This window comes from Vicia villosa, linkage group LG4 (genome assembly GCF_029867415.1).
Source record: "Vicia villosa cultivar HV-30 ecotype Madison, WI linkage group LG4, Vvil1.0, whole genome shotgun sequence".
NCBI lineage: Eukaryota > Viridiplantae > Streptophyta > Magnoliopsida > Fabales > Fabaceae > Vicia > Vicia villosa.
In genome coordinates, this window is record NC_081183.1 from 28,945,259 (window position 1) to 28,961,340 (window position 16,082).

Genomic DNA, 16,082 nt, shown 5'->3' on the forward strand with positions numbered 1-16,082 from the left:
ATTTATAAATTCAAAAAAGGAAATAATAGATATCTAGTAATTGCACATCATCATTAAGATGTTCTCCTAATCATTTAGGACTCAACTTTTTACTGAGATAATCAATTAGATGAATGTGCCAATCAATTTGCAAAGACGAAATTTTTCCTAGAGCTATTCTGACCGCTCCCAATTCATCTGACACAAATTCAAGACATTTTTTGAAGTTGTTTTCTTGAGAAAAAGCAGTTTGAAAATATGTTTTAGTTTGTGTGTGTGATTTATTCGTGCTCTTTTACGAGAACGCCCTTATGCTTTACAAATTATTCACTCAGACTAATTAAGGTAAGGTTTTTTGCACTTCAAGACTTTGTCAGATACTTTATTTTGTAAACACTTTCTTAAGTTCACTTGATATGAGGCTTGATTTGTATTCCAATTGATTGCCATCACCGGACAGTTAAGTCCATCAAACCCTAATACTTAAGTTTGCATTTTTATCTACTTAATCTCTTATGCTTTACTTGCCATTAGTTGTAATCATCAAAAGTTGTTATCCTTGTTAAAAGCATTTCACCTTCTAAACAAGGTTCCACAATGAAGACCGCCTTTGAAAATTTCATGTGGGGGCAAGACAAAATGTTGGAGGAGAGGAAAACCGTTGAGGCTAACATTCAAAACCAAATTACAAAACTTGCAGAGTTAGAGGGTGAACTAAGTGGCCTCAAGGTGAACCTTGAGGAGGCTCGTATATATGGCATCCAATCTAGGGATCATGTGTTTGATAAAACAAAGGAACAAGTATGTTGTATGTACCCCGAGCTTGACCTTGGCGAGTTAGATAACTTCAAAGTGGTAATGGGTGGTTGTTTGGTGGAAGAAAATGACCTTGCAAATGACCAGCAATTGGATGGAGAGATAGAGGTGCCTCCTTCTCCAAGGGATATGACTCTTATTGACATAACTATTAGGATGGTTGTGATTATCCAACCAGAGATCTCACCTAAAGATGTCTTCTCCACCTAGGATATTACTTTCTGTTTTATGCTTGTTGTGATTTATCAGAGTAATATATACCTCCTTGTTGGGGCCCTTTTGTAATGTCTACATATTTTCATTAATGAATTTTAGTCTTGTTATAAATTTACTTTTCATGCTTTGGCCAAAGTGAATCCTGAATTTCATTCATCTTTTCCATTTATAATTGTTTATTCTACCATGTCTTATCCCATCTCGCCGTGAACTTAAGACTTTTGTAGGGATCTTGTGTGAAACTTAAAGGGTTTTAGATTCCCACTAAGGTTCAGATGGATAACCCATAGGGCTTCATAGTCCTACTAATATTTTGATTGTGGATCTATGTGCTTTCCGATATAAACCATCAGTTGTTTTTTATGATGACAACTGATGACATCTGTCAAGCAACCTTAAAAGAAGATAACTCCATTAGTAAAACGAATTTTGGAGTTTAAGAGTTCTATGTGACAAATTAAAAATGGGGATTTGATTTCAATTGTCCAGTATTTCTTTATGATGGCATTAAATGAGGATATCTCAAGTCTCGTCAATCAAATGATTCAAATATCTAATTGAAGTTCTAATCAACTATTAAATCAAGTAGTGGATCTTGAAGTATGAAAGAGAAAAAGTGTGAAAGCTTTCTTGTTCCTACACTTAGCATCTTAGAGTGATCATTTTAATAGTAAATTGTCAAGAATAATCCTTGGAGTAATAAGGAAATCACACACACATAGAAAAATGTTTTTCGAACCCTCTCTGATTTCATAAAACTTCCTAATAACCTATCAAGGCTTGTATGAAATTGATTAAGAATTATTTATTATATATTAGGGAAGCTTACACATTTCCTAATTGATTGAGGACTTGCTCCACTCGATTAGATCAAGGTGAAAGACCTCTTAATTAATTAGAAAAGCTACCAATCGATTAAGTTATATAGTTATTTTAGGGTTTTTTATTAGGTTTGTTGTATTTTGAAAGCTTTTAATCAATTACCAACTAGGGGTTAATTGATTAAATTAATTAATTGGCCCATTAATTATTTCCTTTTTTGAAATTTTTTTTTATATAAAAGAAGCTTATTCTTATTTCGTATTTTCACTAAATTATTAATAGAAACCTTTATACCTTTCTTATACTCTCTTGGTTTTTGAATTTTCTTTTTCACAATAATTTTTCTTAGTTCTAAAATATTGAAAAGCCCTTGTGAATGTTATATTGTAATTAGTGTTGTGGTTAACTTTCCTTATTCAATAATGTGATTATCTTAAGATTTTTTTTTTTGTAAAGGACATAAAAATTGCAAGCTTAACCTAAAAAAAAAAGCTTAGGTCAGGGTTCTTTAGCATTTATAAATCTATGATGCATTCTCTCTAATTTTTCTCTCCTTATATTTCAATGAATATTTTATTTTTTCTATGTATATCTTTTCATCTCTTTCCTTCTTTTATCTTGCTTATATCTTATAACATAAATGTTTTCAAAAAGTAAAATATTTTATATATTAATCACGAATTTTGAATATCATAGTTAACCCCCTCTTGTGTTTAGAGTTACTAACTTGGTCAACCACTGAAATTATAGCCTAACTCTAGTTATAAGACTTATTGTCCTAGTAGGTAGGAATGACTTCAAACAATTCACTAAATAAACCTCTACCATGTAATGGAGAATGGTGTGCTTTATGAAAAGAGAAGATATAATCTTCATAGAGGGGTTGTATTACAATATTTAAAAGGCTAGGGAAAATGGTCCTTTTTTTTTCACACATCAAATTAATGGTATTATGGAAAACAAAGATCAAGAAATTTGGACCAAAGAAGAAAAGAAAAAAGTGAAATATAGTTTTAAAGCTAAGGTAAAAAGGACTAGGATGAACACATTGATCCATGAGTAGGAACATGAAATGAAGATTTGCAACTTACGAATCTAAAGATTTTTTTCTACGAATTTGACTACCTTGTTTAAAAAGTTGCAGGAACATGAAATGAAACTAAAAATGCTAGATGAGGATGAAGAACACAACAAAAAGAAGATTAATCTTGCCCTAAAATTTTACTATCCACCTAAAAATAGTCTTCAGCATCATCAGCGAATTCTAGATTCGACGATGATGCTTCTTCCCTATTTCTTTGTCACTTTTCAAAGACAAAAAATTAATAACAATGATTTATACATCTAGCTTTTTTCCTCCAACCACCATGTTACCTCCTTAACACTAAGTGGCCGCTTGAACTAACAAAAGGGTTTATAGGGTTCTTCATATTCTGGCTTCCTTTGGTTCGACATTAGGGCAATGTGTACTGATTTTTTCTTTTTTGAAAATAGAAAAATAATATTATATAAAACATTTGAATAATTGTAAATAAATTCTCCCCATATCCATTTGCTTCCATAGCATACAAAACAGTCGAACACCAACATACAAGATTATGTAATATTCTACTAAATATACTTAAAAAAATCTATAAAAAAAAAAAAGAAAAAAACACAAACAAATAAAAATATCCCAACTAGCCTCCTTGGCTAGCATATCCTACTATCTATCCATTACACCATATGTGTAGCCTCTACTATGCGGCTGCAAAAGAACAAAAACAAAAAAATTCCCATTTGTGTGGTTAATTATTTTAGCCAACACAAGTTTCTCTTTGTCAATGAATATTAAGTGATATGATATACTATATAGTTTGAGTCATGCATTTGTGTTAGTATGATATTCATTCTATAGCATTGGAAAAGCCACAGAATGATCTTGAGAGGAACACAAGGAAATGATTTCTTCTAGTGTTCCATTCATACAGTCTATGTATTTGTCATATAGAAAGCAGTTTTCACTCATATCTGGCTTCAATATTGATTTTGTCTCCATTTGTGGAAAATCTTCCATCATAAAAGGTGTTTGGGGAAATTGATTATGGAAGCCACCATACATAGGTATTTCTATATCCTGCATCATCACAAAACTAATATATTAGTTACTACATATCAATCATGCACCCTAAAAAGAGAAATAAGGTTTTAAATATCGGTCGCGATCGCGTAAATGATTTCACGATTGTGATCGGTAGATGCTTGTGATACTTATTGAGGTCGTCTCGATTGGATTTATCACAATTTATTTTTTATTATAAAAATGGTGAATATCAGTATCAGTATCGACACCTTTTGATACTGTTTTTTCGCAGTCGTTTTCACAGCAAAAGACTACAAACTTATGCCTAATAAGTAGATAGATACAGATTTTGTGATACTGATTACAGTTGCTGCGGTATATCATAATTTTTTTTCAATATAAAAATGGTGAATACTAATATCAATATCGACATTTCTCTAATACTATTTTGTCGCGGTGGTTTTCGTGGTAACAGACGGTTTTTTTAAAACCTAACATGCATGTATAACTCATGCCTAATAAGTTGGAGCTAAATGAAGTAGTGCAAGTGGAAAAAAAAAAAAAGAGTGTGGTTATTACTATTATAGAGGCTTTAGGTTTAAAAGATAAAGATTAAAAAGTGGTGTACTTGATATAATGGTGTAAGAGAAAATTTTGAATTTATTGAAGTCCCCAATCAAATGCATATATTGCTCGCATGAATTCAACAAAAATTGTAAAGATAGTTGAAATAGTTAGTAACATTACTAAAGCTTTTGCAAAGATTGAAAATGTTGAAAACATTATTGATAAAAAAGAATGTGATTAAAGGTAAAGATGTATAATGCTTTAGTCCTTAAAACCTAACAAACCGTGAGAAAAAATAGGAGTAAAGAGATCTTTACTTTGGAAAACGTTTTGAGTATATAGTCAGTCAAAAGAAATTATAGGGAATGGTGAAGAAAAGCTAAATTGGAGTAGTGAGTCCAAGTGAATTTTAGAAGTGATGTCTTTATAAAAAGATTGAGAGCTTCATCATACTTCCAACTTTCATCACTTTAAGATTAAAAGAAAAACTCTAAAATATTCTATGTGGGCCCAAGGTTTAAAAAAATAGTCTAACATGTAAAAACGGTCACGACAAAACAACATTAAAAAATACTGATCTGAATATCATTATTCATAATTTTTATGAAAAATAACGAATTATGGGTTAATTTACAGTAAAATGATCACAGTCAGTATCACAACATTTTTATCGACTAAAATTGCAAAAATCTTTTCGAAACCGACTATTAAAACCTTGTGTGTGGGCCACTATATAAGATCACAAAAATTTACTTGTAAAATTATTTAGATGCAAATGTGCAAAGTAAGAGCAAGAAGTGATGTAAATTCTAGTTATTTTATGTACTATTTGAGGAGTGAAATTGAAGTAGTTAATTTGTTAAATAAAAAAGAGAATATGGTTGGAAATGCATAGAGAAGACAAAGGAAGTAATCATGAGCATAAATGCTACAAACATGGAGAAAAAGAAAAAGTAAATATACCAATTTATAGATCAATATAATAATGATCAACCTATGACCCCACCTTTGCTTTTTCATATATGTCCTATCAATCTAATAGATTCATGACACATCTACGTGAATTAAAGAATACTATAGTACTACAAAATACAAAAAGAAAAAATCATAAAGTTTATAAAAATTATTCAAGTATTAAATTAAATGAAAAATTTAAAATAATTTTACCTGAAATAAGTTTCCAATAGGATAAGAAATAGTTGAGCTATTTGCTTCATCACAAGCAAATTGTGCATGAAAATCATCTGTTATATTGTTGTTATTGCATGTTTCTGTTGGTGTGCATGTTCCTTGAGTGACATCAGAAGATGAAGCGTCACATGGAAATTTTGGATATTCATTATTATTATTATTATTAATAACTTTTTCATCCATAGTTTCCATTATCTCATTTCCACTTGAGTCTTCCCCTTGCATCATTATTTCCTTCTTTGTATCTTCAGCTTGTTCTTCTTCATTAGGTTTTGTCGAAATTTGAATTGTCTTCTTGAAAATTCGACACAACGAATATGAATCCTGAAAAAAAATTGTTTATACAGTCAATTAATCATAATCGTCAGATCATCGTAAAAAAAATGTAATCATAGTTAATTTAAAAGTTATAAATATTATATATAATTGGTTGAGATTAGTTACATTAAAAAACAATGGTTTAATTATTTGTTTCAAATTCGAGATGTTTTTGGCCTTTTAGGCAAGGTTTTAGAATTGTCTGTAAATGGCACGACAGTATTAAAAGGTGTTGATACTGATATTGATACTGTTATTTACTGTTTTTATGATAAAGAATAAATTATAGTTAATTTACACTGCGACGATCATTATCAGTGTCACAATATTTGTATCGACCGAAATTGAAAAAATCTTTACCAATAAAATTTTAGGGTTTGTAATATATATGTACCTTCAAAGAAGAGAGAGAAGCACCGGGGTGTGATTCATTAAGACGATATTCATGCATAACCCAGTTGGTTCTAATTCCATGAGGTGCTCTACCTTTGTAATAAACAAGTGTCTTCTTCATTCCAACTTGTCTCTTTTGAGAATTCACTGCTCTATCTTTTCCTGTTGCTTTCCAATAACCACCTCTTGTTGCTCTATTTGTTCTTGACCCATTTGGATACTTTCTGTCTCTTGGACTGTAAAAATACCACTCCATATCCTTGCTTGGAAGAAATGACTTTTCTGCACATTTAAATTCAACCATATCATATAAACTAACCTATGAACAAATGAGTTATATAAATAAAAATATATACAACTATGAAGCACAGACACCAGAAACACGACAGACACATCAACATCAATCATATGTGTGTATGTCTTGGTTTTAGATACCGATACTGACACGGACACACCTTATTTCAGAAGTGTTAAATGCATGAGATGATTAGCTATACTATTGTATGAAATATACCTGGCAAATCCCAAGGTTCACATTTGTAGAGATCAACTTCTGCAATGATGTCAAGCTCAATGATTCTACCTGTTATTTTTCTCTCTAAATAGTAAGCAACAAGTTCTTCATCTGTAGGGTGGAACCTGAAACCAGGTGGTAGAGACATTGGAGCCATTATTACTTTTGATGAATATTAGAAAGAGAAAGAAGAAGAAGAGAGAGAAAGAGAAAGAGTTTGATAGAGATATGAACTAAAAGAGCTTGTGTAAGATGGAACTAAATAGGCCACTGTTGAGATTAATTAATTTGCCCTTGAATATATTATGTATATAATATATTAGTATAGTAATGAAGGGGTAAAGGGTAATATTGTGGTGGAGAATGAGGGGCTAAAGTGTAAAAGTGAATATATATAATACTTTGGCTTTAGAAGAGATTCTATGTGTAATGTAATGTGTGAAAACCTAGAAGGAGAGGATAAGAAGCTTCTCTGCTTTTGTCTGCTCACAAACTAACAAAAAATAGTGTCTCTATCAAAAGCCTGTGTGGGTCACTGCCAATGCCACTAAACCAATTTATAAACAACTAATAATTGTTTACATATTGCCGTCTTTGAAGATGTACAAAACCGATAAAATTTTTCATAATAGTATATTACTTGGTTAAATTATAGGTATGTAAATTGTTTTAAATTATATAAAGTTTCTAAAAATTTGAAGTCTCTCTATGTAACATTTATTTATGAGTTAAATATATTTTTTTTAATAAATAATTTAAATTCAGTTTTAGTCTTCATAGATTTTTTTTCAAATAATAGTTTTTCTAAAAAATTTCATCATAATTTTGCTCTTTCCGGTTAAAACAATCGCTAAAACCGTCTTTAATTCAGTCGTTAATTAGTAAACAATTGTTAAAGTTGTAGCTAATTTTATCGTTAAATTGAGGAGAGACCATGAAAATTTTATGAGGATCATTTTTTTTAAATTTTTTTAAATAGGTAAGTTAGAAAGACTACAAATATATTTAATCCTTAGTTTATTATGAATTATTGAAATTCAAGTAAATATATTTTTGTGATGTGGTGGTGTGATTTATGATAATTAGATTGCTAGTTGCAAAGGGAAGAAGGTGTATGTAGAATGTTATACATATTGGTACGTCATGGGCAAGTTGTTATACTGTATTAAAGCTGCATGGCTCTGTATAGATTAGGAGGGACGCTTTATTCGTATGATGTGAAAATTCAGACTGTACAGAGTACAAGTTTATGGTACCTTACCTCATGATACACTGTAGACTAGCTGTAGTTACTAGTAGCATGCAGCCTTTACATTTCCTAAATAGTCGGTATTGACTGTGACATTTAGTATAGATTAATACTATTTTAGTTTGTCATGATTTTGATCGGCAATTGCAGAAAATCTCTTATCTCAACTCATGAACTTCTTACACACTATATGCTTTTGGAGATGTATTTTATAAAAACATTTTTTTTTTAAATTAATTTTTTTCGAATATACATCTACGGAAGCGTTAAAAACATGATATTATGAACTTTTGAAAAATTCAAAATAATTTAATTTATGAAATCTTCCGTAGTTATATTTACGGAAGGTCTTTAAAATAGAGTGTTTTGTAGATGTACCTACGGAACATTATATTATATATTTTCAAATCAACTACATTTCACTCAAAAACCCAATTTTTATAATAAAAATGGAACATCAAATTATAGTAAATCAAAATAGTGCAATTAAGATTTTCCAATTACTTTAATTTACTATAATTTAATGTTTCATTTTTGTTTAAAAAATTAGAATTTATGAATGAAATGTATTTGATTTGAAAATATAACAAAATGTTCCGTAGATACATTTACGAAACACTCTATTTTTAAGGGACTTGGATCCTCTCCATCTCTTTTTCTCTTCATCCCTCTCCTTCCTCTCTATCTCTCTCTTAATTCCATTCTCTCTCTTCATTATAAAATTATTTTTGCTTAAGAGGGAGAGTGAGATTAAGAGAGAGATAGAGAGGAAGGAGAGGGAAGGAGAGAAAAAGAGATGAAGAGGATCCAAAATGATGTTATTAACGCATCCGTAGATACACCTCAGAAAAAAGCCAAACTTTAAAAGAAGAAAAATTGTGCTTCCGGATGTACATCTACGGAAACAGGGGCAAATGGGGATGGCAACGAGTCGGGTCGGGTGAGGGTTTCACGCTATCCAAACCTGCACCCAAAATCACCACCCGAACCCGACCCAAACCCAAAAACTATTCGGGTAGGAAAATAACACCCACGCCCACATCCGTTGGGTTCGGATTTTTTTACCCAAACTCGAACCCGCAGTAAAATACTTATATTTCCTACAATTATGTTATATATATATATATAGGGCGACTCAAGTGAGAACACTTGGTTAAAATGAGAAATGAGAACAATCAGTTATAGCCCTCAGATTTTATTAAATGAAATTTGTGGTATAAATTATATCTTACTTAAAATAAACGTGCGACTAAATGATACACACAATCATTTTTCTCAAATCTCAATTAATTAAATAATCTCTTATGAATAAAATTTAATATTTCTTTCTCAAAGATATTTATATTTAGTATTTGTTAAATATTAATTATAAAATTTTTTAATAAAGTAAAATTACATAATTTCAAAATAAAATTCTCAATAATGAGTTTATAAAAGTTTATTTACTATAATTTGAAATTTTAATATTTTTAAAAAATCTAAAGAGAAAAAGCATAGAAAAAAAATTAAAATATCTTATTCAAATTTTAATAAGTATCAATTTAAATTATTTATTTTAAATTTAAATTGCAATCTCGGTTTAATTTCAATTCATATAATCATAAAAAAAAAAAAATCAATTCACGTATATCTTTTTTCTAACCAAATATTTGTAATGCTATGAAAATTGTATTTTACAAAAACGTTAAAATAAGAAATCTTTAATATATGCTAGTTTTGATAGTGTTATTTATTTTTACTAGTACTGCATTTTAAATTTTGTACTTTGTAAATATGAATATTATAGAGATAGTTATATCAGATTTTGTTCTAAAATTTTTTTACAATATCACTATTTTTATGATATATATTTGTTTGTTATAAAATTTTTAAAAAACTGCGAATTTTTTAGTATCACATATCTTCGACACATAACAAAATTTAATTTATTTAAAATAAATAATTATTAAAATTAAATTTAAATATTTTCATAAAAATCATTATTGAAAAATATTTTATTATAAAAATTATGAAATTTTAATTCTAAATAATTTTTTATAGTTTAAAACTAAAATTATTTAAGAAAGAAATATTTAATTTTATTCATAAGAGATTCTCTAATTAATTTTGAGATTTGAGAAAAATGATTGTGTGTAATTTTTAATTGCATGTTTATTTTAAGTAAGATATAATCTATACCACAAATTTCATTGAATAGAATCTAAGGGCTATAACTGATTGTTCTCATTCCTCATTATAACCAAGTGTTCTCACTTGAGTCGCCCATATATATATATATATATATATATATATATATATATATATATATATATATATATATATATATATATATATATATATATATATATATATATATATATATATATATATATCAAAAACTTGATCGAAAAAATATAAGGGCTATAATCTATACCACAAATTTCATTGAATAGAATCTAAGGGCTATAACTGATTGTTCTCATTCCTCATTATAACCAAGTGTTCTCACTTGAGTCGCCCATATATATATATATATATATATATATATATATATATATATATATATATATATATATATATATATATATATATATATATATATATATATATATATATATATATATATATATATATATCAAAAACTTGATCGAAAAAATAGCAAGTGTACTATTTTGTCTTTTGTAATAATAAGAGGTAAACTCCCTGAATGTCGATCTTTAGGACTGCGTAGAAATATCGAGTTTAATGCGTGGTTCAATCAAACAAAAGTAATATGTGATTTTGTTTAATGATTGGTAATAAGGAATACATAGAATTAAATAAAATATATAAAAAAAAGACTTTTTCACAAATATGAGGAAATGCTAGGGTAAAGTGTAAGATTTGCGCTATTATTTTCTCATATTTGTGAAAAAGCCATTTTTTTCAAATTACACTAAGGTGTCAAATTTAGTAATATGACATCTCTGATAACTCTTCACCTCTTATCCATATAATCAAATTCACTGTTGTATTGAAAGTTATTATCATATAGATCACGGCTATAAAATTTCATATCAATCAAAAATCATTTGATATATTAAAGACAATGATCAAAATCAACGGTTTTCATGAAGTTTTGTAACACGTTAGTTTTTATACATTTCGTTGACATGTCAGATGATTTTCCGATTGATATTAAATATTATATACATGATCTATATATAATAGCTTTCAATCAATCGGGGAATTTTGTTATACGAACATGTGGTAAAGAATTATCAGAGGTGTTATGTTACTAAATTTGACTTCTTAGTGTCAAATTTAGTATTACGACACTTTTGATAAATCTTAATCGCTTATCTATACGACAATATTCACTGTTGGATTGAACGTTATTACTCCCTTTAGTCACAATTATAAACAAAAATAACTATTTTCACACTGATTAAGAAAGATAGTTAAGTGTAATTAATTTTCTTTGTTTCATGTGCAATCAAAATAAATTTTACTATAATATCCTTAATAGAATATTAAATGCTTCTGAACTAAATAAAGGTATACAAATATTACAAGCATTAATTAGTTTAAAATTTATTGCCTTTTGTTTATAATAGTGATGAAAATTTAAGGCCATTTTTTTTTTCTTATAATAGTGATTGGAGGGAGTATCATATACATCATGTCTATAAAATTTAACATCAATCAGAAACCATTTGACATGTCAATGAGATGCATAAAAATTAACACTTTATAAAACTTCACAAAAAATTTTAATTTTAATCATTCTCTTTAACATGTCAAATAATTTTTTATTGATGTTAAATTTTATAGACATGATCTATCTGATAATATCTATCAATCAATCAGTGAATTTGGTTATACGAATATACAGTAAAGAGTTATTAGAGGTGTCGTAATATTAAGTTTGACATTTTAGTATCATTTGATCCTGACATATATATATATATATATATATATGAAAATGTCTTCTTTTTTATATGAGAATGGGAGAATTAATGAATCCGAACCATTAGATTTTAAAATAAATGGTGGAGATTATGTGTGAATCTTTTTTATCTCTCCTCCATTATTATTATTATTATTATTACTATTATATATATATATATATATATATATATATATATATATATATATATATATATATATATATATATATATATATATATATATATATATATATATATATATATATATATATATATATATATATATATATAAGGGGTAAATTTTAGACAAAATACCATTTTTTGTCTCTTAAGTATACCTCAGGATCCATCTGATGTGGCGTATGATAATTATACTATTAATTAAAATTCAACAAAACCTCAAAAACTTTACCTTAGGCCTAGATTCAAACCAAGTACATGGTGGTCACCATAGAAGTTACTTTACCACTGAGGCATTTTTACTTATGTGATTATATTTCCTAATTAAATTTATTAATTCTCTTTTTTCTCGTGGGTTTCTTATAAGTACCTCATCTTGTTCTTTAATCTAAGTTTTAACAATGGGTTTCTTCAATCTGAGTTTTTGATTATTTCTTCAAAAATAATCAAATAATCAGAGGATTAATTATGGATTATCACTGTAGTATTCACATGAGTTCCCTTCTTCTTTGGCCTCTCTTTCTTCCATTCACGCCATGGTTGTACCGAATAATTAAACGCATCCTGGGGCAACAATTGTATTTTCTAGGGAATTAATATCTGGAACAAATTTCGCTAACGTATTTTGAAGCTACAGCTGATGCATCAACCTAATATCCAATTGAAACTTCATAAGTAAGAAAGTTGTCTTTATTTTCCTGTCGGTTTCTTTGGGAAATTTGATTTTAGGGCTTCAAAGGGGGCGGATCGATTCGCATAATTATTGAGTTATTCCATGAGATTGATACTAAAATTGTGTTCAGAGAAGAAAATAGAGTTGGGTTTATGTTGGGGAAGTATTGCGTATCAACTTAAACAACTCAGATTTCTCGTGGAAGCTTCTTACACTGGATATGTGAACAATATTCTTTCTAGTAAGAACAAATTCTCAATTTATCTCTACTTTGGTCTTCTAAAGTGGTGAAGTAATTTTATCCCGATGGCATCTCGATTGTTTTGCAGTTTCCAGCAAACCGGTCAATGTTCCTCAAATTATGTACGGAATGGTCACTGAGAAGGCAAAGAGAAATACTACATGGAATTGGTCAAAGATACCCTGTCCCATTTTCAAATGCTCTGACAAGGTTTTTTTAATCTATTTCTTTTGAGATATTAATGAAAATTGTTGTTTTAAAAGTATATTAGTATATGTTTAGAAGTGACTCACTAGATTTTCGTTGCAGGTTAGATCTTTATTGTCCATTCTCCAGTGCTATATCATTAGTAAAACTGATTTGAAATAATAAACGTCAATTGTGGAGTGGCGTAGTGGTAAGTTGTTATTGCTCGTAAGGTCCTTTTTGAACAATTAAAGACCACTTTGGAACTTTTTAAAGATAAGAGACCATAATGGATCCCAAGGTATACTTAAGGGACCAAAAAGCGTATTTTTCCTAAATTTTACTATGTACTATCAAAGATAGTTAAGTGTATTTAAATTTCTTTGTGTCAGGTGTAATCAAAGTAAATTTTACTATAATATTCTTAATTTTATTTACCGAATCAACTGTCAACATTAAATGCTTTTGAATTAAATAAATGTATACAAATAATAAAAGCATTAATTAGTTTAAAATTTATTAACTTTTTGTTTATAATAGTAATCAAAATTTAAGGTCATTTTTTTTCTTCTTATAATAGTGATCAGAGGGAGTATCATATAGATTATGTCTATAAAAATTAACATAAATAATAAATCATTTGACATGTTAATGAGATGCATAAAAATTAACGTCTTACAAAACTTCATAAAAACTGTTAATTTTGATTATTCTCTTTAAAATATCAAATGATTTTTTATTGATGTTAAAGTTTATAGACATGATCTATCTGATAATATCTTTCAATCAATCGATGAATTTTGTTATACGAATATGCAGTAAAGAGTTACTAAATGTGTCGTAATATTAAGTTTGACACACACACACACATATATATATATATATATATATATATATATATATATATATATATATTAAATTAAGAACATTTGATCTTCAAGAAAAAATTAAGCATCCTAACTATGTCGACATCCAAAAAGATTTTATCACATTGTCATAGGTCATAAATATAATATATAAAAGACTTATAAATAGTCTTTTGGTACCTGTAAGTTAGCGTGTTTTTAGTTTTCGTCCCTGTATCTTTTTTTCTTGGATAAAGTCCTTAAATATTGAATTTCTTTCGGATTTAGTCCCTAAAACTAAAATTCGCAAGAAAATCTGCAGGTTTCCTACGAATTTTCCTGTGGATTTTAACTTTAGGGACTAAAATCAAAAAAAAAAATTAACATTGAGGGATCATTCCCAAGAATAAAAAGATACAGGGACGAAAATAAATAGGGAATGCTCTTTCTTGTCTCATGTCTAAAGAACTAGATTGGGACTTCTTCGTTAACAAAATGATCTTGCATTCACAATTAGAAATACCAAATAATATGTCTTGTTGTCGATATCATAAGTTCGAACGTTCTTTATCTGACTGTCACACTGTAGAATGTCATAATTGTAAGAAAATAGTTCATACTTCTTCATATTGATATTGATACTGTAAGTCATCCAGACACTTGATTCAAAATTTTACCACACATCTTTTGTGACTTTATCAAGATAAGAACCAACTACATCCGAACTCTTCCAAGCATGCACTTGCAACTGTTATTGTTATCAATGATTTTGGAGAATTCGCTTAATATGCATTTTTTTGTCCCTGATCTTGAATCTTTCTTTAAATAACTTCTTCTTTCTAGTAATGGTAATACTTATGTCGCTTTTTCAACCACACCAGATAAATTTAAATGATACTTAGATTCAGCATATTTTAATCACGTTTCATATGCATCTCAATTACTTCTTCCTTATTTGAAAATAACATTACTCATTTTAGTCAAACCATTTACAAGTCTCTTAAACTAATAAATTTTATCTTATTGACTAATTTAAGCTTACCGAACACATATCTTAGTCCTAAACTAAGTTTCGATATTGTCTATGTTGGTCAATTTTGTGACCTTTGTTATTAACTTACTTTTCTTCCTCTAGATTTTGTGTGCATGATCCATAGACGAGACAACCGGGACTAGATGTAAGATCAGAGGATTTGAGCTCACTAAACTACATGTTCTCAAGGGCCAACATATTTGTTCCATTCGTCTTTGAAATCGTCTTCTAGGTTATATAGTTCTTTCAGAAAAATGTGTCATATTGTATCTCAAGGTCTTTAGGATCTATTATAAATGAGTCTCTTGATTGGACTGATTGTCAAAATGCTACAAAAAGATTCATTTTTATCAAAATTATTATTATTTTTGCTTTACTTGAATATTCTTGATGAAAAATTGGCATGAGCTTCCTCAAATTTACATTAACTTTTCCAATATGATTAAAAACATAATTTTCTAATCAAGTAAGATTTTTTGCTGAGATATTTTTAATAGAATATCATGATAGTAAAATCTTATCTTTTCTTGGTGAGTAGGTAACCTTTTCGGAATTTTCATGTCCTTATATGTCCCAACAATGAGTTTTAGGTTTCTAAATAAACAAAGTTTAATACTACCTTTGTTCCTGTTTATAAGAGACAAATCAATTTTTAGGTTCATTGAATAACCAATGTATTTGGTCTGTTTAAAGACTAGGTACATTGATTATCCAATGAACCTAAAAAGTAAGTTGTCTCTTATAAAAAAGAACGGAGGTAGTATAAGTTTAGTATAACCAAATTGATTGTCAATTGTCACTAATTAGCTTATTTGGATATATTATTGCTATAACAAGTTGGCCAATTAGTGGTCTTGAGTTCGAATTCCAATGAGGTGATTAACATATT

The 16,082-nt window shown here is 28.3% G+C and overlaps 1 protein-coding gene across 1 annotated transcript; it reads right to left on the bottom strand.

Moving 5' to 3' along the window:
- Positions 1–3,380: 3,380 nt before the first annotated feature.
- Positions 3,381–7,133, bottom strand: LOC131599005 (NAC domain-containing protein 86-like). The gene is made up of 4 exons (XM_058871529.1): positions 6,879–7,133; positions 6,366–6,646; positions 5,630–5,977; positions 3,381–3,949 (listed from the first exon to the last, which is right to left on the bottom strand). Exons 1-4 carry the CDS (start codon positions 7,033–7,035, stop codon positions 3,725–3,727), a joined length of 1,011 nt encoding a protein of 336 aa, XP_058727512.1. The 5' UTR covers positions 7,036–7,133; the 3' UTR covers positions 3,381–3,724.
- Positions 7,134–16,082: the final 8,949 nt, after the last annotated feature.